Below are 23,327 nucleotides of genomic sequence, written 5' to 3'. Positions count from 1 at the left end.
CACTGTCCTCTTGACCAGATACAAAAGAAGGCAGGGCTCCTGCAGCTTTAACTGTTGCGATGAAGAAGGAATTTCACTAGGCGCTACATGCATACAAATGGCACCTGCTGAAATCCCCTTTTCTATACAACTGTTAAAGATACAGGAGCCCTGTCCTCCTTTGGTCATCCTAAACCGGGGACCCACAAGCAGGACACTGGTGCAACAGCACCCTCCCGCCCATGTTCTCCAGCAACTGGTGTATATAGGCTTACTGCCTCTGATCCTTTAGGTCAGGGGTGTTCAGCTGCTTTCAGCCCATGGGCCGAACTCTATTTCAATGAAGCATTCGGGGGCTGCATTCCAGTGGGGGAGGGGGCAGAGGCAAAAGGGTGTTGGGCCAAAAATACACAAAAGAGCAGCAGCTTTTCACTTAAAGCTCTTGCTGCTGCCAGTGACAGCCTTAGGAAAGGCATTTTAACCTTTTAGGATGAGGAAAAACAGTTCAAAGCCAGGAAACCACCAAACCATTAGTGGTTATGGGAAATGGGGGCAGGGACACTCCCCCTGAGACCCCTGCCCCAGGTTTTTATGAACAGGGGCTACTCATTCACCGGCACCTAAGCCTTGGGCCTTGTGGACTCCTCATCCATCACCTCCATTGCTTTGGGGATTTCTTGGCTGTAGTCCGGTCCCTTCCCTGCCAGAAACCATGCGACACAAATGACTCTTTTATTTATAGCTGGACGTATCTTCATAAGTTACAGCTTCAGCTCTCCACCGGGCTAATCTGTAATCTTCAACGGACTCTTCTGAAAGAATGTCTGTGATGCAAGGCTAGACTTAGCAGGAAACATGACCTCATTCTGCCTCTCTTGTTTCCTATTGCACGGCCTGTTTTCAAAAGGAAACAAGCGAGGCTTTTTAGCGTTCCTCCTTCTGTCCTTTTCGAAACACCCTGCGCTATTTGGCTGCAAGAAGCAACAGTAACAAGACGGTCCGCGGCCGCTCCTGTCGGATGGATAAACAGCTGGTGCACTTCTGTAATTGGCAAAACGGATTTTCCAGGTCTGGGAGATTTTATACTGTAAAAATTTGTGTCCTGAATACGGGTATTGTCAGATAGTTGAGGAAAGGATCCTTCCACTGACGTTTATGACTGGGTCATCTGTAGATAAAAGAGATTCAAATGTGCACCCTTAAGAAAAGTGTACAAACCAAATCTGCTGTGACTTGATGGGCAATTTTGTGTAAAGGTGTGGCATAGCACTGTCTGAATGATGTGCGGTGTGCAATCCTATGCATTTTGGGAAATAAGTCCCACCATATTCACGAAGTGAGGTTTACCCTTAGGGAAATGTGCCCAAGACTATACTGGCCCTAAACTAGTTTGATAGGGTTAGAAATGTTGCTTCCTTTTTCGATGGCTCTTGTTCGTTGTTTTTGCTTGTATGATCTCCCCTTTCTAAGGTTAGACTGCCAACTTTTCTGCCTCCCTATATTTTTTAAAAAATCCATTGGAAATGCTGATAGTGCCGTGTAAAGAAAATAGTCTAGCTACCAATGTAGGTGCATCAATGGTTTAAAATTTAATTTTATTATATTGGTAACAAAGGTGAACAGCATGCCATGCCCTCCAGTTTAACTATTTAATAGTTTGTAGCTGCAGTCTCTAATCTACTTCCTTGGATGCAAGTGCTATTCAAATTAATATACCAAGTGCTGGCATTGATCTTAATATGTAAAGTGATTAACATGTGTTACCATGTGAATGGTGCTATTTCTCTTAAACAAAAGAAGTATTTTTTAATGTTTGCTTTATATTGTCAATGGTGAAGAAGAGAAGCAACTCCAGGGGACTCATGTTGGCCCCTGCTGGAGTGTGGGCCTTGGCAGGGCCCAACCATATGTACCCTTCACGTTAGCATGTACATGTGCTTGAATTAGCCATGGCTTCCAAGTGCATGTAGCTCATAAGAATCATAGAATCATGACTTACAAACCCCTTTCATATTCATAGAATCATAGAATAGCAGAGTTGGAAGGGGCCTACAAGGCCATCGAGTCCAACCCCCTGCTCAATGCAGGAATCCACCCTAAAGCATCCCTGACTGATGGTTGTCCAGCTGCCTCTTGAATGACGCTAGTGTGGGAGAGCCCACAACCTCCCTAGGTAACTGATTCCATTGTTGTACTGCTCGAACAGTCAGGAAGTTTTTCCTGATGTCCAGCTGGAATCTGGCTTCCTTTAACTTGAGCCCGTTATTCCATGTCCTGCACTCTGGGAGGATCTAGAAGAGATCCTGGCCCTCCTCTGTGTTACAACCTTTTAAGTATTTGAAGAATGCTATCATGTCTCCCCTCAATCTTCTCTTCTCCAGGCTAAACACGCCCAGTTGTTTCAGTCTCTCTTCATAGGGCTTTGTTTCCAGACCCCTGATCATCCTGGTTGCCCTCCTCTGAACACGCTCCAGCTTGTCTGCGTCCTTCTTGAATTGTGGAGCCCAGAACTGGACGCAATACTCTAGATGAGGCCTAACCAGGGCCGAATCTAAGAAGAGGCACACTGAATCAGACCAAAGGTCCATCTAGTCCAGCATTTTGTTCACACAGTGGCCAACCAGCTAAAGTATATATGCAGTGGAAAACTCATGAGTAGAGGATCAATGTCTGATGACCTTTCTGGGGATTTTACTAAAAGGGCAGCAGTGGAATGGATTACCTACATACCCCATTAAAGAAACCATGCTGTCTCCAGGTCAGGAGCTGGCAACTCTAGTGAATAAAGTTCAGCTCCAGTTTTGGACTGGTGCACTAGATTCAGGGGACAGAACTGTATCAGTGACTATGTTTTTAATCTTTGTAAACCACCTAGAGAGCTTCAGCTATGAGGTGGTATATAAATGTAAATAATTAAATTAATAATAAATAATTTATAAATAATAATAAAATAAATAAATATTAATAATCCAGTGGAATTTTAGGATGTTTTAACCATGTATATTATGTTCTTAATTCAGTTTTATGTATGTTATATTTACTGTTGTTCCTTGCCTCGATCAAAATGGAGAGGCGGGTAAGAAATTAATAATAATAATAATAATAATAATAATAATAATAATAATAATAATACACAAAGTATATGAGCACGATTCCATTTCTTCCAACACCCTAGTCATGCTTTCTCTGCTGTGGGGACGTTTCTGTGAGAACTGCACTTGCACAGGGGAAGGATCTTATGTTTTTACATTTTGATACATAAAAAAAACCCATAAAATTTATTGTCTAATTAATTTGATTTGATTTGTACCCCACCCTTCTTCCAAGAAAAACGGCATTCAGTGCAGCTTACAATCATAAATAACACTTGATTAAAACAATAATAAAACAAATGCGTAATAGAATAAAAATAAGTATACATTTTAATGTGTAATACATTGCCGTGGACAGTGCAAAAGCAGTAGTAAAGCCATAGAAAAATACGTCACTTGAATGAAAATCTCTTCTATAAGCAGGCTTGGCTCCCCGTTTTAGCCAAGCAACGATAGAAGTGATGTGAGGGTTGTACAATGCAGAAAGACGTCAACTCCATTACCAGCACCCACATCGACAGCAGTCAGTCAACCCCGTGTGTTCAAAAAACATGTAATCTATGAGGAAGCAAGCTCCGATCATGACAGCCTTCATGTTAACGTCAAGGTCCAGTGGGAAATGGATCCCAATGTCGTCGGCATCTGTGAAGACCTCCCTCACAAAGCCGGACCAGTACTTAGAAACTCTTCCAATCGTGTGTAGCTCATCCACTGACATCACCTCAAAATTCACATCTCCGCCACAGCTGCACACGGAACAGGGCCCAACAATCCTGAGCATGTCCCTTTCGGCTGTGTTTTGGATGGCGAATCTAGGCAGGCAAGGATCCCATATCTGTTTAACGTACCCAATGGGGAAGCCTGGGGGCGCATAGACAAAAAGCTCTTGCAAGCAGCAGGGGCAGAAGCAACTGGAACACCGGTAAGGACGTAAAAACTCTATGATTTCCTGGCCTGAATTGTCAACGATTTTAATTACAAATGGCCGTGATGCTCCACAGCAGGTCAGCGTGCAGCAGTCGTTTTCCTCGAATGCAAAGTACACTGTTTCCCCCAGAGAGTTTTTTATTTCGTATTTGTTGTAAGTTTCAATGTTAGTGATAATTTCCAGGATCTCAAGTTGCTGATGAATTAATAACCGATCAATCTGGCTTAAGTATTCCAATCCGGGTGGGCAGCTGGGAAGTGAATGTGGCGGAGGCATCCAAATACGACTAGCACTTGGGTAGCTGTCAAACGAGGACGTGCCGTAAGCTCCTGGATAAGTGTCGATTGAGTATCTCGGTTGTTGTAGACTTGGATAACGTGGTCTGGAACCATACGGAGGGTATCCATGTAATGGATGTGGTCTGGGGTATACAGTTATAGGATGTCTACGAGCCGGTTGTATAAATAGAGATCTATTTGTATGCATTTTCCTGGGCCTGTGTGAGGTTGTTCTTTGAGAAGCTACACCATACTCTCAATGAGCTTTGTTGTAGTTACCCAGCTCAGGTTTTTTGCCCAACAAGGAGGGAACTTGCTTGTATTAAGGACCATCCAATCATGTCAGCTTCTGAAACAATAAGGTCCACTCATAGGTTGGACTGGGTCCTACTTATCAATGGGCCTGTTGTTAAGTCACAGTGGTAAAGATGGAGCCCTGTTAGGGGATTGGGAGAGGGGAAGTTCTAGAAGCTTGGTCCGAGAAGCCCAAGTTCAGGCAGGTCTTAGATAGACAGAAGCAGAAGGGAGTAGCACCGCGGAGAGCTCCGATGAAGGGAAGCACAATCAGACAGGTTTGAGATTAGGTCTAGGATAGGCAGAACAAAGATGTAGAGAGCACCACAGAGCGCTCCAAGTGGGGCTAGAAGCTAGACAAAACGTGTATGTTGCTCCAACAACTAGCAGACTCTGAATGAGTCTTAAGTAGGATTTTGGCTTCCTTGAGGTTGTTAGCTCTACCCCCATACTGAATCATGCCTTCTCCTTTAAGGGGCCTTGCTTTCTCTGGAAGCATTTGACTGTGACAATGAGGAGGCAACTGCAGTGTGGTGTTGGCTTTGGAGGTGGAGTCTGATGATTGTAATGTGACTTCCTCCAAAGGAAGGGGGGCAACCCCATGCACATTTCTGGGTGTAGATGGTTCTGAGAAGGTAGGGGATCTTGAAGTGTGATTCTGGAGCAAATTCTCTTCCTGGTTCAAAAGATTGTCTATATCTGATGCTTCTTCCCCTGAGGAGGGGGAAATTGGAGTCATAGATGCTGACATCTAGTTCCCATTGTCTTCTCTACTGGGCTTGAAGCTGAACCTGCAAGGGATAGAAAACCTTAAGTGAGATATGGATCTCCCTACATTAGTGCAGGGAACATACCAAAACAACCAAATCTGTAATGAAAAGATTTCATACTTCAGGCATGTAGAAAACTAGAAGTCAGGGAGAAATCTGTACTTTAAATCTCTACATTGCTGCCATATTCTATTGTAGTTGTACTTTTATATTGTACTTTTAAGCTTTTATCTTTTATTTATTATTTGTTTATGTATTGCATTTTTATACCACCCGATGGCCGAAGCTCTTTGGGCGGTTTACAAAAAAATAAAACCACAAAAGCCATTCAAAATATAAAACAACCAGTATAAAAGCATAATATGAAATACAATATAAAAACACAGCCAGGATAAAATCAAGCAGCAATGCAGACATTAATACAGATTTAAAATACAAATTTAAAACAGCAAAGTTAAAATTAAGTTACTAGACCATTAAAATGCTGAAATTTTATATTGTTTTACACTGAGTTTTGAGGCTTTAATTTTTGTGAACCGCCCAAAGAGCTTCAGCTATGGGGCAGGATGGAAATGCAATAAATAAATGTCTACATCAAGGCACAGACACACAGAGAACAGCTTGACAGTCAGATTGACAGTCTTTTAGCATTCAAGAAAGCTATCAAGACTGTTCTCTTCTGGCAAGTCTATCCAGTAGAATTTTAGGATGCTTTTAGGATGTTTTTAACAGTGTATACTATGTTTTTAATCAGTATTTTATGTATTTTCTGCTTTCTGTTGTTCCCCGCCTCGATCCAATTGGAGAGGCGGGTAAGAAATAAATTATTATTATTATTATTATTATTGAAGATCGTCATTGAGTGCAACTCACCAAGCAGCTTCCTGTTTGGAGTATCAATTGTAGGTTCCTCTCCAGCCAGGGGCTCCTACATATCATCCTCTTGGCGTGGAAAGATGGTCTTGAAATAACAAAACAAAGTTGAATGGGTAGGCAAGAAGAGATGGGTATATGGTAGGGGTGTGCACGGACCCCCCGCTCCACCCCGCGGGCTGATCCGAAAATTTCGGATCGGCCCGCTCCGCTCCATGCCGCTCCGCCCATACTCCGCTCCTCTTCGCTGCGGAGCTCCGGCTCCGAATCGGAGCTCCACAGTGGAGGGGAGTGGTGCCAGGTAAGGCTGGGAGAGGAGGGTGGGGGGGTTACCGGGCCCTACCGCCATCGCCACCCGTGCGGCGACGGCGGCAGAGCCCGGTAAGGGACCAAGGGGGAGGGGGGCCTTACCGGCCTCCATCCGCGGTCCGTCGGCTTCTTCAATTGAGCCCGCGGTTCAACCAGGAAGTCTGGGCTGCAAGTTGAACAGCGGGCTCAATTGAAGAAGCTAACGGACCGCGGACGGAGGCAGGTAAGGGAGAGGAGGGCGGGGGGGGTTACCAGGCCCTGCCGCTGTCACCGCATGGGCGACAGCGACAGCGGCAGGGCCCGGTAAACCCCACTTACCTTTCTGGCGGAGCTCCGGATCGAGGTGAAGGATCCGCCTTCACCTCGATCCTCTTCGCCACGCTCCGCCAGCCCCCCAATCCTCTTCGCCTCCGCCTTATGGGGAGGCGAAGCACCCCGCTCCGCTTCTAATTCGCTGGTCTGATTAGAAGCGGACCACATCCCTAGTATATGGCATCAACGAGCAATTCCTTTTGCCAAGGTATTGATACAAAGGGAACCTGATACTCGTCAGGAGTTTCTCACCTAAATGGTCATGCAGCACCCAGAGTGCCGGACTAATGCTCCAGAGTCACAGTCCTCTTCCACTTGGCACGGAGTATGGACTTTACAAGGGAGTAAACCCCACTACAAGCAAGAGGACCTGTTTCTGAATAAACATGCATAGAATCAGGATGCATTCTATATAGGGTTGTTACTCAAAGCAAGCTGCCTTTCTCATCCTCATGCAGTAAGGATAGTTGCAATGGTGGCTGTAATGATTGCTGAGATTATATATATGAAATTTCTTGTACAAGAAAAAAAATGTGATTTCTAATCATCATTAGGCAAGGGGATTCAATCTTTTCTGGTACAGTATGCAGAATTGACTGTAAATTCACCGCAAATGTATTTTCCCAAAGGGCAGTAGAGTCTTGTGGTTTTCTGAGACCTTTGCCTGCCCAAATGTTTACACCCATTGTAAGTACTGAGCAGTAAACAAACCAAGGATTTGAATAAAGCACAGCATGTCAAATTAAGGGTACTTGATTTCCTTGGAGCGCTGGCATGGCTGCAGACATTAATCAGTACACACTGTGTAAATGTTGGCGAAGTAATCTTTTCAGTACCGTAATGTGGGTCGACAGCACATGAACCCATTGAATGATTTGACCATAATGCGACTGTTAATCAAAATCTAACGTTTCTAATTAAACTGTCTGGCTTTTGTAGAAAGCAGGCCCTGTGTTGAAATTCCAACACAGAAAAACATAGGTTAGGAAACAACAACGAAAGGTCTTGGAAAATGCAAGGTGGAGATATGTGGATAATGGAAAATGCAATTGTTAAAATAACACCACAAATGTATATAGAGCCTTATGGAGTAGAAACAACATGATGCCTATAATTTGCAAATAATTTAATTCCAGAATTTGAGTGCCACCACAGAAATAACTTCCCACCCAGGCTCCAAAGAAGATCATAGTATCGTAGAATAGTAGAGTTGGAAGGGGCCCACAATGCCACCGAGTCCAACCCCCTGCTTAATGCAGGAATCCACCTTAAAGCATACCTGATGAAGAAATACCCATTTCAAAAACCATTTGAGAAAAATAAACAGAATCATAGAATCAAAGAATCATAGAATAGCAGAGTTGGAAGGGGCCTACAAGGCCATCGAGTCCAACCCCCTGCTCAATGCAGGAATCCACCGGAAAGCTTCCCTGACAGATGGTTGTCCAGCTGCCTCTTGAAGGCCTCTAGTGTGGGAGAGCTCACAACCTCCCTAGGTAATTGGTTCCATTGTCATACCGCTCTAACAGTCAGGAAGGTTTTCCTGATGTCCAGCTGGAATCTGGCTTCCTATAACTTGAGCCCATTATTCCGTGTCCTTCACTCTGGGATGATCGAGATTCGAGAAGAGATCCTGGCCCTCCTCTGTATGACAACCTTTCAAGTATTTTAAAGGTGCTATCATGTCTCCCCTCAGTCTTCTCTTCTCAGGGCTAAACACACCCAGTTCTTTCAGTCTCTCCTCATAGAGCTTTCCTCATTTCTTATCTGATACACCGATTCATGTGGGAGGAGGCAGCCCGATGGCAAAACAATGTGAAATGCATAATAGTTTCTAGCCAAAATTATTGTGTATTTCACATTTGTCAATACAAGGAACCCTAGGGACAGTTGCCCATCCACAGTTAGTGCCTGGATGGCAGACAGAACAGGCAAGCATACGAGACTCCACTTTGCCTCCTCATTCCCCCCAAACCCTACAGCATAGAGTTACACAAGCGGAAGCCATTTTAAGCTGGAGCCACGTCTTTTTTCCCCTCAGCGGTGGGAATCAGATTTAGCAGGGGGTGCGGGGGCAGCGCAGATGTTCCTAAAACGTTTACCCCATTCTGAACAGAGAGCAGAAGCATGCTGTGATTTGGAGGATGTGTTGCCGCTTGCTGGGTCCCTGGGGTGCTTCGGAGCAACTGAAATAGCCACGGTAAAACAACACTGTGAGAAGTGGAGTTTCAGGAGGGAAAAGCCTGACGTGGCGGTTGGTCATTTAAACAGTGCAGCACGTTGCAGCCCTGACGGGGTATACGGGCTGTCAAGACAAGCCCCAGGTCATAGCCTTCCATGCTATGGTGAGATGTGCTATATTTCTATTTAAATTATAATAATAATCTCAAAATTTGCATCTATACATATAAATTAGAACATGCAACACCCAAAAAAAGGGGGAAGAGAAGAGCAATTTGCATTCTCTCTCTCTGGCAATTCATAAGTGGGCACCCTAAGTGACGGATATCTTTTCAAACATCTTTTGCACACCTTTTTGTCCCCTAGGGGAGGTGTTGACATTCTAAGAAGCATCCAGCATCAGAATGAATGCAACACAAGAGCAACGTATAGATTTAGTATATCTGCCCTAGTAGGACTGTAGAAAGTTGGTCTAAAGAACTGCAAGTCACCTGTGCACATCCCAGACTTCAACTCCCATCGGTCCCAACTGGCATGGCCCATAGTCAGAAATCCTGAGAGTTGTAGTCCAAAACATCTGGAGGGCACCAGGTTGAGACCATAAGAACATAAGAAGAGCCCTGATGCTGGATCAGACCGAGGGTCCATCTAGTCCAGCACTCTGTTCACACAGTGGCCAACCAGCCATCGGCCAGGGATGAACAAGCAGGACATGGTGCAACAGCACCCTCCCACCCATGTTCCCTAGCAACTGGTGTAGGAAATCTGGTCTACTCTGACTAGGAACAAGTCTCTAGGGGCTTGGGCAGAGATGGGCCTTGTTCAGAATATTAGAGAAGTTCTTGGGATCCAAATTCAAGTGGTGGGCAGGGCCAAAGGGAACAGGGCCAAAATATCAAAACATACCAGCATATATTTTAGCTTAAAGCTCTGACTGCTGGTAACTACACCTCGGGAGAGGGACTTCAACCTTTCAGAATGGAGAAGAAATCCCACAAAGGTTGGGGAACCAACAAACCACAGATGGTCAGGGGAGTGGGGACCACCCGGTGTCATGGGGAAGGGGGCATAGCCATCTGGGGTAACCCAAATTGGGCCCTGAGGCTCAATACCCCTGTTCTACTCACATTTCATGTGTTCTATCCCTGAGCAGTGTGCCCCTCTTCAAATGGCGCAGCCCCCCCCCCCCCCACACTTTCTGCATCAGTGAGGACAAGGTCTGCCTAGCCCCAGTCTCCTGGCATGTGCCCTTTCGCTTTGCTTCTCGTGTGTAGCCAGACAGCATCCTCTGTAACCTGGGTCTCCGACTGGTTGCTTTCCCAGGGCCTTAAAGACAAGCAGACATTTTTATGGTGTACATAAACTTTCATGGACGCGAGTTCGCTTTATCAGGCAGAATCTAGTCCACAAAATGCAGAATCTACTGCGCAAAAGCTTATTTATTTATTTATTTATTTATTACATTTCTATACCGTCCAATAGCCAGAGCTCTCTGGGCGGTTCACAAAAATTAAAAAAGTTCAAAGTATAAAACAACAGTATAAAACCATAATATAAAATACAATATAAAAGCTCAACCAGATCAAAACAGCAGCAATGCAAAATTACAAATTTAAAACACCAAGTTAAAATTTATTTATAGACTGTTAAAATGGTGGGAGAATAAAAAGGTCTTCACCTGGCGTCTAAAAGTATATAATGTAGGTGCCAAGCAAACCTCCTTAGGGAGCTCATTCCACAGCCGGGGTGCCACAGCAGAGAAGGCCCTCCTCCTGGTAGCCACCTGCCTCACTTCCTTTGGCAGGGGCTCACGGAGAAGGACCCTTGAGGATGACAGGGTCCGGGCAGGTACATACGGGAGGAGGCGTTCCTTCAGATAGCCTGGCCCCAAGCCGTTTAGGGCTTTAAATGTTAACACCAGCACTTTGAATCGGGCCCGGACCTGGACTGGCAGCTAATGAAACTGGAAAAGGACTGGCGTGATGTGGTCTCGTCGGCCAGTCCCTGTTAGTAACCATGCTGCCCTGTTTTGTACCAGTTGAAGTTTCTGGACCGTTTTCAAAGGCAGCCCCACGTATAACGCATTGCAGTAGTCCAAACGAGAGGTTATCAGAGCATGGATAACTGTAGCTAGGCTATCTCTGTCCCGATAAGGGCGCAGCTGGTATATCAGCCTAAGCTGATAAAAGGTGTTCTTTGCCACTGAGTTCACCTGTGCCTCAAGTGACAGTTCTGGATCCAAGAGCACCCCCAAACTACAGACCCGATTCTTTAGGGAGAGTGCAACCCCGTCCAGGACAGGGAAAACATCACCTCGCCGGACAGATGAACCACCCGCTAACTACCTCCATCTTGTCTGGATTGAGTCTCAGTTTGTTAGCCCTCATCCAGTCCATTACCGTGCTCAGGCACTGGTTCATAATAAATCTGTTAGGAGTCTTTAAAGTGCCAAAAGACCACTTATTTCTGCTGGAACAGACCAACACAGCTACCTTTCTCGACCTTCTTATTAGCTCATGACCTTCTGCCAGATAAACAGAAGTGTGTATAATAGGATTTTGTCCCTTACCATTTCAGTTACATGGACGCCCTTCAGGATCATGAGGCCTCCTATGAATGTTGTTTGAGCAATCTTTGCACAAGTTGTCCCCTCACCTGTCGTCGGAGCCCCCGGCTTCTTACCAATGGCTACTACATACTCACAGAGGACAGCTTTCTGTCAGACGAAGATGGCAATGTCACACTAAGCCCATCGCAAACGAGCGTTACCTATAAAGAGAAGTTAGTTAGGTAAGTACAACCACATAGCTCAGTGTGATAGAGCACATACTTTGCATGCGAAGGTCTCAGGTTTGATCCCCAGCTTGTTCAGGGAGGGCAAGGAAAGAACCCTGCTTGAAACCACAGAGAGCTGCTGCCAGTCAGTGCTGACAATACTGGGCCAGATGGACCAAGGGTCTGACTCCGTATAAGGCAGCTTCCTATATTCCTATGCTCGATTGACCCTCTCCCCCAAAAGTGCATCCCACACATTGTGTTCAGGCATTTTTATACATTTTATTCATTATGTATTTATTAACTTTATTATCTGCTTTTCATTATAAAATCCCTGGAAACAATAAAGTAATCCCAACCAATAAAACACAATGAAACCAATCACCAACCACCACAACACAAATGGGGGAGAATAGTAGAATCGTAGAATAGTAGAGTTGGAAGGGGCCTGTAAGGCCATCGAGTCCAGCCCCCTGCTCAATGCAGGGATCCACCCTGACAGATGGGAAATAATATCGGGAAATTTGATAAAGGTTTGATTCGTGTAGCATGTCAGAAATATTCAAAGAAATCAAAAGCTGGGTTTGTCACTATCTGCAGGTGACAAACATGTCTACATCTTCAGAACCTGAGAGTCAGTGTAGTGTAGAGACTGACCTGTGAAGCAGGAAGTTGTCAGTTCAAATCTCATAGAATCATGAAATGGTAGAGTTGGAAGGGGCCTATAAGGTCATCAAATCCAACCCACTGCTTAATGCAGGAATCCACCTAAAAGCATACCTGACAGGTGCCTCTTGAATGCCTTCAGTGTGGGAGCTTACAACCTCCCTAGGTAACAGAGATAAATAACAGTTGACGTGATGCAAGAAATAAAAATCAAAGCTTGGGTGAACAATTAGGTCTTTATTTGGATCTGAAAGCTTGTAAACATGGTGCTGACCATATATGAAGGTGGAGGGAGTTTCACAGGCAGACTGCTTGAATCGACAATGCCCTTTCAGACTCCAAGGAAATGCATCACCACTTGATTGTAATATCTGGGCAGGCACCTAAGGGAGACAGCATTTCCTAACTATACAAGGAAGGTTACGTACCTCCCATGTTGACATTTGTGAACTAGGTGTTTGCCATGACACAGGCTCTGAACATCAAGCCTGGCCACGGCTACTCCCTGCTCAAGCCAAGCACCACCGCTTGATACGCCTGAGGCAAGGGATAAAAACCACCTTCCTCCAAACTATGTGGAGAAAGGGGTTTAAATGGAGAAGGATTTCAATATATAAAATAAAACACTGTGAGTTATATGTGCTGAGGTGAATTATTGTCAGAGTGGATGCTAAATGTGTAAACCTCAGATGATAAATGCTAAACAGACATGTGGGATTTTTGTGGTAGTTAAAAACAAAATAATTAAAATTTATTTTTAAAAGTTCACAAGCTTTGTTTCAAATAAAACATTTAAAAACTTTTTTGAAACCTTTCATCCAATCCTTTCACTCATTCACATACACACTTTCCTTTCTCTCACACAATCACTCTTGAGCTTTCTTTATTATCTGTATTGATTAATATACATCAACTATGTGCACACCACACTCCAAAGACACCACTCTCTACCCTGAACCTCAAATTTCCCAGGACTTAAGTACTCTAAACACAGAGAGCACTAAAGACTCTAAGAGTACTTAAAAAGTCTCTCCCAATCCCCTCAGTCATTCTCTTATATATCACTCCTCTTCTTCTCAAGACATTCTAACTCCACTTACTCAGGCAAACATTCTAAACTCACCACAGACTTACAAACTGCAGACATACATTTGGGAATTGACTTGTGGGGTGTAACACCACAGTGTTTTCTTTTATTGCCTGTTATATTCTGCTGAGAAACAATCACAATTTACATCACATCTTTCCTCATTTTAAATCAAGCAAGTGGCTAAGTTTTAAATCCTCTCGTTTTAAAAAGACAAATGTTACACAGATTACCAAGGAGATGCTGAGTGCTAAATTTTGAAATATGTAGATTCCCAGCAGACATTTGGAGAGATAGCCAGGGATGGTAGCTGTGGGGTCACCGCCCTCTGTGACGCTATCAACAACCTCAATTTCGCTGCCACCGTCCTCTTCCATTTAAGAGGGAACTCTTGCGTAGGAACGTGTGTGTGTATGTGTATCACAAACCTTCAGCAACAAATAAGACCGAGAAAGGCATGGTTTTAAAATTAAAAAACAATATTTGAAACTTTATTTATAAGGAAAAGGATATATTAATACAACATGGTATTAAAATAAATGTTCCTCCTTCCACCTATCAGGGGAAACTACCCCCCAAATATCCCTAATCCTACCCTCCTCAAAGGTAGTCCTTAACTATCACACAAAGAAAAACCCATCACAGTTATACATTCTCTCTCTCTCTCTCTCTCTCTCTCTCTCTCTCTCTCTCCAGTGAAAATTAAACAGACAATCAGACAACACTATTCAAATAGCTCAACATCCTAACTCCCCACTCCCCCCTACTTACCATTATCTGTAATAAAAAGGATTTGTTAAATGGAATCAATTCCACAACCAAAGATTTGAACACACACACAACAAAACAAAATAGCATTTCGTCACATTTCCTTTTTTTTTTTTTTTAGTTTTGGGCTTGTAACAATGTTGTTGTTGATGGTGATAATTCACCATCAATGTGTGTGTGGTACTTTACAAGAGCCAATAAAAGACAGATCTCTGAATTCTCAAAGCAAGGAAGAAAACAAGGAAGGGAAGAAAGATAGAGGTGAGAATAACCGGAGAAGAATATGGCTGAGTTCAGATGATAACACCTCTGAACAGAAGCCAAGATCAGGGCATGGTTTTGGCCAGTTCTCTTACTGAACAAACCAGGAACTCCTCAATGAATTCATCTTTCTTTTGTTTTTGTACTAGAATATTTCGGAGAAGAAGAAGAATCCGCCGATCCCTTGTTAGCCTGTTCAATATTGGTGCCTCTAATTCATGGTTGAGTAGCACCTCTGGAGACTCATCTCATGTAGAGGATCCTTGGTTGGAGGGAGACAGTAAGATGGAGACCAGCCAATGTTATGACAATGGTGAGCACTTTGCACATGACCGCTGGTATCTTATTAGGTTTTGTACTTAAAGTAAAGCCCATCAGGCTGGGTGACCTTTCCTTAGTATATACTGTAAATGCGGTATGATCCGAGGTCATAAATTAGATTTAAAAAATGTATTGCAGTGATGCGAAGTTTTTCTATTTCAAGACTTTTTTCCCCATGCCAATTTATCTGTGAATTGTTCTGTTCTGTGGATACCTGAGGCTCACAGGTGAAACCAATGACATCTGACAAGTTCAGATGTGAGCAAGGAGATTTAGGGCCCATAAACACCAAGCAGGATATTCCACTATGAAAGTGGTAAGAAAGCGGTATAGAAAAGGCAGGAGCCACACTACTGCTTTATAGCAGTAATGAAATGCACTGACACCTGTTGGGGCCCATTGACACATACCATATGCTTTCATACTACTTTCAAAGTGCTATATCCTGCTTGGTGTAGATGTGTCACGGGCCCCAACAGTTGTAGTGCACTTCAGTACCACTATAAAGCAGTAGTGTAGATCCTGCAGTGCACTTATTTATTTATTTATTTATTTATTACATTTCTATACCGCCCAATAGCTGGAGCTCTCTGGGCGGTTCACTTCAATATCACTATAAGCAGTAGTGTGGTTCCTGCCTTTTATATATCAGTTTCATACCTCTTTCATAGTGGAATACCCTTCTTGGTGTAGATGAGCCCCCAGTCTAGGTAGAACAGTCCGTTCTAGGCAGGTGAGGTTGTGTCAGGCAGATAGAATCCGATCAAGGTAAGTACATCAGGCACAGCAAGCTAAATAAAGGCAGATGCCCTCTTGTGTAAAAGGCAATAACAACTAAGAGTGAACTTTGCTGGCTGGTTGGAGGTCTCCTGCTAGAACCATAGGATGATGTTGCCTTATGAACAAGTAAAAGCCAGAAGAAGCTTTATGTAGCCAGCCATAATTTATAGAGTGGTCAGCCCCAGCCATTCTAGACTGTAGGGAAGACCCTCACCTTATTTTGTACTCTCATAATTCTGTGTTGGTGGAGAGATGGAGGTTCTGCCTGGGGTTATTATTATTATTATTATTATTATTATTATTATTATTATTATATTTATTTGTATCCCGCCTTTTGCCCAATGCTGGGCCTCAAGGCGGCCTTACAAAGTTTAAAATATACATTGGGGGGGGGGGGAAGGGAAACAAAACCATAAACAATTAAAAAATACACAACAAAATTATAAGACATTAACATAGATGGAGGGCTGGATTATTCCCCAAAGGCCTGCTTGAACAAAAAAGTTTTAGCCTGCTTCCGAAAGCCCATCAAGGAGGGAGCCAGCCTAGCTTCCCCAGGAAGAGAGTTCCAGAGCACCGGAGCAGCCAACGAGAAGGCCCTCTGCCATGTTCCCACCAAGCGTGCCTATGAAGAAGGTGGGACTAAAAGAAGGGCTTCTCCAGAAGATCTCAAAGCACGGGCAGGCTCATAAGGGAGAATACGTTCTTTCAAATAACCTGGACCCGAACCATATAGAGCTTTATAGGTCATAACCAGCACTTTGAATTGTGACCGGAAACAGACTGGAAGCCAGTGGAGCTGTTTTAACAGGGGAGTTGACTGCTCCCTGTAAGCAGCCCCGGTCAACAATCTGGCTGCAGCTCTTTGAACCAGCTGGAGTTTCCGAACACTCTTCAAAGGCAGCCCCACGTAGAGCGCGTTACAGTAATCCAATCGGGATGTAACTAAGGCATGTGTCACCGTGGCCAGGTCCGACATCTCTAGGAATGGGCGCAGCTGGCGCACTAGCTTTAACTGTGCAAATGAACTCCTGGCCACCGCCGAAACCTGGGTATCCAGGCTCAGGGCTGAATTCAGAAGCACACCCAAGCTGCGGACCTGCGTCTTCAGGGGGAGTGTAACCCCATCCAACACAAGCTGAATCCCTATTCCCTGATCTGCCTTTCGACTGACCAGGAGCACCTCTGTCTTATCTGGATTGAGCTTCAATTTGTTCGCCCTCATCCAATCCATTACTGCCAACAAACAGCGGTTTAGCACAGAAACTGCTTCCTTGGAATTGGGTGGAAAGGAGTAGTAGAGTTGGGTGTCATCAGCGTACTGGTGGCACCGCACCCCACAACTCCGGATAACCTCTCCCAACGGTTTCATGTATATGTTAAATAGCATGGGGGACAAAACAGAGCCCTGAGGGACTCCACAGGCCAATGGCCAAGGAGTCGAACAGGAGTCCCCCAGTACCACCTTCTGGGTCCGTCCATCCAGGAAGGAATGGAGCCACTGTAAAACAGTGCCTCCAAGACCCATCCCAGCAAGGCGGCCCAGAAGGATACCATGGTCGATGGTATCGAACGCCGCTGAGAGGTCCAGCAGAACCAGCAGGGACACACTCCCCCTGTCCAGTTCCCGGCGAAGATCATCCACCAAGGCGACCAAAGCTGTTTCTGTCCCATAACCAGGCCTGAAGCCAGATTGAAATGGATCTAGATAATCCATCTCATCCAGGAATCCCTGGAGTTGGGAGGCCACCACACGCTCCAATACCTTGCCCAAAAATGGGATGTTGGAGACTGGCTGGTAGTTATCCAATACAGTGGGGGCCAAGGAGGGCTTTTTCAGTGTGGGTCTTACCACTGCCGCCTTCAAACAGGCTGGGACCCTTCCTTGGCGAAGGGAGGCATTGACCACTCCACTTACCCACTCAGCCAGTCCCCCTCTGGCAGCTTTTATAAGCCAGGAAGGGCAAGGATCTAGTATACACATGGTGGCTCTTCCTCTTACTCAGAGGATGATGGCAAGGCTGTGTCTTCTGGACAAGGGGTTGGTGGTGGGGACTGGATACAGGGCTGACCATCCTTCCTCTGGAAGGGCACTCTGACCCTCATCTTTGTCAGAGTCTTCTCCTATATCCTGAAAAGGCCTGGGCACATCTGCAATGGAACCCGGAGAGATGTGCTGCAGTGGATCCTGAGAAACACTCCAGGGTGCATCCTAAGTTCATGCAGGGTGTTGTCAAGGTATGTAGAGGGCTCACTGGTGCTCCATCTGAATCAACTCATGGTGTACCATAGAATGCAACCATGGATTACCTGTGGCTGTAGGGGATGATGGACAGACTGAACATCTCATGGAAGGACCCATGCAGTCATAGGGACCTGTATTAGACAATTTGAAAAGTACTAATGTGATGAATTCAGAATAGAAGGTTGGGGTAGTTTTCACAGTATTGATTCTGATAAGCTGGTTTTGTTTCACGAATGTTAAAGAGCTTTTTCAGTGTTAAGGACCTATCTGCATAGATTCTCAAATGCTTTCCTGTAGAGACAACAGAGCTTTCTTGTTTACATTTTCTAGTGCCTATAATAGGCTAGTTTCATGTATCTTTTTATAGGTACTGTTGATTTCATTTTGGGACACAAAGCCAACAGAGCAGAAAGGCATAATTCAACACCAGAAAAGTCCTCTCCTTCAAATGACAGAATCGTCACAAAGCCAAGAGAACAGCAGAGTTCCCCTACTTGCATCTCTCCCCTGGCAGAAGAACTGTACTTCACTGAAAAACCTTTGGACTGTTCAAGTGAGTTAAGCCCTTTGCATTATCTATGTATGCAGTACCTGCTTCTTTGAGAAAGCAAGTTCTTATACTGGAGCAAAAACAAACTAACTAACTAAAACATGGACCAAAGGATGCTGTCTTATCCTGTGTCAGACCATTGGTCGGTGTAGCCCCAGTACTCTCTGTGACTCTCTATGGTCTCCATCAGTGGTCTTTCACACCACATGCTGCCCAAGACAATGTTCCTGGAGGTGCCAGGGATTTAACCTGAGACATTGATTGATTCATTGATTGATTATTAAAACATTTGTTTTTGTTGTTTATTCGTTCAGTCGCTTCCGACTCTTCATGACTTCATGGACCAGCCCACGCCAGAGCTTTCTGTCGGCTGTCGCCACCCCTAGCTCCCCCAAGGTCAAGTCTGTCACCTCCAGAATATCATCCATCCATCTTGCTCTTGGTTGGCCCCTCTTCCTTTTGCCTTCCACTTTCCCTAGCATCAGCCTCTTCTCCAGGGTGTCCTGTCTTCTCATTATGTGGCCAAAGTACTTCAGTTTTGCCTTTAATACCCTTCCCTCATGTGAGCAGTCTGGCTTTATTTCCTGGAGTATGGACTGGTTTGATCTTCTTGCAGTCCAAGGCACTCTCAGAATTTTCCTCCAACACCACAGTTCAAAAGCATCTATTTTCCTTCACTCAGCTTTCCTTATGGTCCAGCTCTCACAGCCATAGGTTACTACGGGGAATACCATTGCTTTAACTATGCGGACCTTTGTTGTCAGTGTGGTGTCTCTGCTCTTAACTATTTTATCAAGATTTGTCATTGCTCTCCACCCAAGAAGTAAACGTCTTCTGATTTCCTGGCTGCAGTCAGCGTCTGCAGTAATCTTTGGGCCCAGAAATACAAAGTCTGTCACTGCCTCCACGTTTTCTCCCTCTATTTGCCAGTTATCAATCAAGCTGGTTGCCATAATCTTGGTTTTTTTGAGGTTTAACTGCAACCCAGCTTTTGCACTTTCTTCTTTCACCTTTGTCATAAGGCTCCTCAGCTCCTCCTCGCTTTCAGCCATCAAAGTGGTGTCATCTGCATATCTGAGATTGTTAATGTTTCTTCCTGCAATTTTAACTCCAGCCTTCGTTTGTACATTTGAACATTTGTATCCCACCCTATATACAAGGATCTCAGGGTGGCGTACAGGTAAAATCATGCAAACAATATAAAACAATAAACATACACAGCTAAAAACAAATTAAACAATAAGTTAAAACCAGTGTAGAATTTAAAAATGGTAAAACCAATTAAAACAATGTACAGGCTTAGTGAATTTGGCCATCAAAGGCTTTGTTTAAAACCCTTGTCTGAACTTGGTGCCAAAGTGAAGCCAATGCTGGAGCCAATCAGGTCTCCAAGGGGAGGACATTTCACAGCCAGGCTGCCACAATAGAGAAAGCCCTCTCCGACGTCCCACAGTGGCGTAAGTCTCATGTTGGTGGGATGCAGAGGTATCATAGAATCATAGAATAGTAGAGATGGAAGGGGGCTATAAGGCCATCGAGTCCAATCCCCTGCTCAGTGCAAGAATCCAATGCAGGAGATCTCAAGTCTCAGGCAGGCATATATAGGGAGACGCGCTCCCTCAAGTATCGAGGTCCCAGGCCATTTAGGGCTTTAAACATCATTACTGACACCTTGAATTCCGACCGGAAGCGTATAGGCAGCCAGTGCAATTCCTTTAAGACCAGTGTTATATGGTCTCCATCAGAGAGCAGTACATGATTGCATTTATACCCAGACTTCCCCCCCCCCAAGGAACCCAAGGCAGCATACATAATCCTCTCCATTTTATCCTCACAACAACAACCCTGTGAGGTAGGTTGGGCTGAGAGTCTGTGACTGGCCCAGTGTCACCCAGTGAGCTTCCATGGCTGAGTGGGGACTAGAACCCGGATCTCCTGATTCCTAGTCCAACACTCTAGTCACTGCACCACACCGGCTCTCCAGTGTGCATGCAAAGATGTGCTCTACCGCCAAGCTATGGTTTCTTCTCTTGCATCAGGAGATATAAATAGACTAAGCATTTTCCATCACCCTTCTAAGATACATTAATCCCAAATGGCAGCATGGGACTTACTTTACATTGATGCAAAGGAGGGCAGTTATTTAGAAAATTAGGGGGGGTTGCAGGTGAAGCTTGTCATGCAGTCTGTGTGGGGGTGGGGTGGGAGGATGCACCTATCAAAATTTTATTTATTTATTTATTTATTTACAATATCTATATTCCGCTCCCCATTCAAAAATTTGGAGCGGCGTACAAGATAAAATAAAATAAAAACAGAATAAAACAATTTAAAACAGATTTTAAAAGAAGCAAAATGTACAGTGAACCGTGACTGGTCGTTAAGGAAAGACTTCCTGGAACAATGACGTTTTCAGGAGGCGCCGAAAGGAATACAAAGTTGGCGCCTGCCTGACCTCCAGAGGCAGGGAATTCCGTAGGAGGGGGGCCACCACACTGAAGGCTCTTCTTCTACATAACCGCCCTCCTCGTACCCTTAACTTGGAAATAAGCTCCCTTGAATATGGTGGGGCTTACAGAGCAGAGCAGGATTGGACTGGTTGCAGTGCACCCAGTATAACCAAGGTCCGTGCATGGTGTGGCTGTGGGTGCATACTTTGTATAATACTGTTCATTAAAATGCTTGATGTCATTTGCAAAACAGCAAGAACAATGTGATAAAGTGAATACTTCTTAAAACATCTGTGCAGCTGCATTCAAACAAAAGCAGGGGGTTTAAATCAGCTTACTTATGACCCAATTCTTCTCTTGGTTGTTAGACTAACGGTGGTGCAAAAGAGCCCGCTGCACGCTGCAACCTCTTTTATACAAGCATGTTGCAGTACTGCTCTTTCCCCATCAGCCTCCTTTTTGTAGGCGTTTCTCTAGATGTAGGGGTTGGCAACTTGTGCTCCTCTATATGTTTTGGGGCTAAAGGAAGGGGGCTTGGCTGTCTGAGGACCCCGGCAGGCCGGATTTGCACTACAGCCCTGATATTCTGCATTCCTGCAATAGGAAAACTGGGCATCGCCTTGGTGATAGCTGCAGGGTGAAAGCTTGTTCTGAACACTTCCAAAGGAAGTGAGGCAGGTGGCTACTAGGAGGAGGGCTTTCTCCGCTGTGGCACCCCGGTTGTGGAATGAGCTCCCCAGAGAGGTCCGCCTGGCGCCTACACTGTACTCCTTTCGTCGCCAGCTGAAGACCTTTTTATTCACTCAGTATTTTAACACTTAATTTTAACTGAAATTTATATTTTACTGTTCTAACTCTGTATTTGAATCTTATATCAATTTTGCTGCGTGGTTTTATCCTGGTTGTGCTTTTGATACTGTATTTTGTATTTGTGCTTTTAACCTGTTGGTTGTTTTATGATGGTTCTAATTTTTGTGAACCGCCCAGAGAGCTTCGGCTATTGGGCGGTCTAAAAATGTAATAAATAAATAAATAAATAAATAAAATAAACATATAGCTGTCCAATACATAGAAGAATCCATTCCAGATGGTTAGTAATCCAGCAGCTCCACATTCTTGTCCTAAGGTTTGGTTTCAGAAGGGTGGTATTAATGGAGAGGAACCGTGCCTCAGTAGCAGTGCTACTGTTTTGCATGCAGAAGTTGGCAGAATCAATACCTGGCATCAACAGGTAAAAGGACTGGGTTGCAGAGGATGAAAAGGCCCATCTCTGGCTGAGCCCCTAGAGTGCTGCTGCCAGTCAGAACAGAGAATAATGGGCTAGGTGGGCAAGAATATAACCTGGTATCAGGCAGCTTCCTATTCATGGGAAGATGTTACCATTCCATCAGTGGAAGTTTTTCCTGATGTCCAGCCGGAATCTGGCTTCAAGTTACAGCAAGCCAGATTCTGGCTGGACATCAGGAAAAACTTCCTGATGGTTAGAGCAGTACGACAATGGAACCAATGACCTAGGGAGGCTGTGGGCTCTCCCACACTAGAGGCCTTAAAGAGGCAGCTGGACAACCATCTGTCAGGGATGCTTTAGGGTGGATTCCTGCATTGAGCAGGGGACTGGACTCAATGGCCTTATAGGCCCCTTCCAACTCTACTGTTCTATGATTCTGTGAAGCCCTTTCTGGGTTATAGTCAGAACTCTAAAGGAGCTATCCAAAATGCTGAAACTATTTTGGAGATAGGGCTCAGCACCTTCGATAGATTCTTTAGCGTTCTGGCTGGTTCTTACTGAAACTCTGAATGGATTCACAGCCCCATTGAAATCGGAGCCACTAGTTCCCCTGAATTCCATGTACAAAAGCCATAACAAGTTCCTCTTTCTTTTGTCCTGAACAGAATCTTTTACACTCAGAAAAGCCCTTTGCTCCATGATCATTCTGTCCATGTGTTGGATCATTTCTCTCTGTGTAAGGTAAATTTCATCCCTTTAGCTACACAATGTATTATTATGCATACCGTGAGTTTTTCAAAGAAGATCCAGGATCGAGGCAGCTAATCCAGTGTCCAGTGATAGGAGCTTGGGGGAGCTTCAGATGATCAATGTCCCCTCTATTCTTCTGCATGGCAAACTCTGGTTAGCTTCCAAAGCATTTTGTGATATGACAGAACCCGCTGGTCTCTGGGCCTTATCTAGCTAGCCAGGCTGTTCCTATGGGGAAAAGCCTCTTTTTGAAACCAAATCCCCATTACCTTTGATTTCTGGAGCACTTTGCATCAGGGATTGATGTTGCAATAACTACTCCAGGGAAAGGCGAGAGGTGGGTGGAGTCTCTGAGGAAGCCGCCACTTAAAAATGCACCTGTAACCTTTCCATTTGGGGAAAGTGAGGGGTGCACAGGACCAGTTTCATC

At 44.7% G+C, this 23,327-nt stretch overlaps 2 protein-coding genes across 2 annotated transcripts; one reads left to right on the top strand and one right to left on the bottom strand.

The window, feature by feature from the left end:
• The first annotated feature begins 997 nt into the window (after positions 1–997).
• TMEM71 (transmembrane protein 71) lies at positions 998–22,892 on the top strand. Its single transcript, XM_063131334.1, has 5 exons — positions 998–1,047; positions 11,594–11,806; positions 14,723–14,886; positions 18,287–18,365; positions 22,808–22,892. Exons 1-5 carry the CDS (start codon positions 998–1,000, stop codon positions 22,890–22,892), a joined length of 591 nt encoding a protein of 196 aa, XP_062987404.1.
• LOC134401235 (phospholipid scramblase 1-like) lies at positions 3,571–4,290 on the bottom strand. The gene has a single exon (XM_063129985.1). The coding sequence runs from the start codon at positions 4,273–4,275 to the stop codon at positions 3,571–3,573; it is 705 nt and encodes a 234-aa protein (XP_062986055.1). The 5' UTR covers positions 4,276–4,290.
• Positions 22,893–23,327: the final 435 nt, after the last annotated feature.

The sequence above is a fragment of the Elgaria multicarinata genome, chromosome 7, assembly GCF_023053635.1.
Source record: "Elgaria multicarinata webbii isolate HBS135686 ecotype San Diego chromosome 7, rElgMul1.1.pri, whole genome shotgun sequence".
NCBI classification, from domain to species: Eukaryota; Metazoa; Chordata; class Lepidosauria; order Squamata; family Anguidae; genus Elgaria; species Elgaria multicarinata.
The sequence above is the reverse complement of the archived record's forward strand: the minus strand, read 5'-3'. Positions and strand labels throughout refer to the sequence as shown.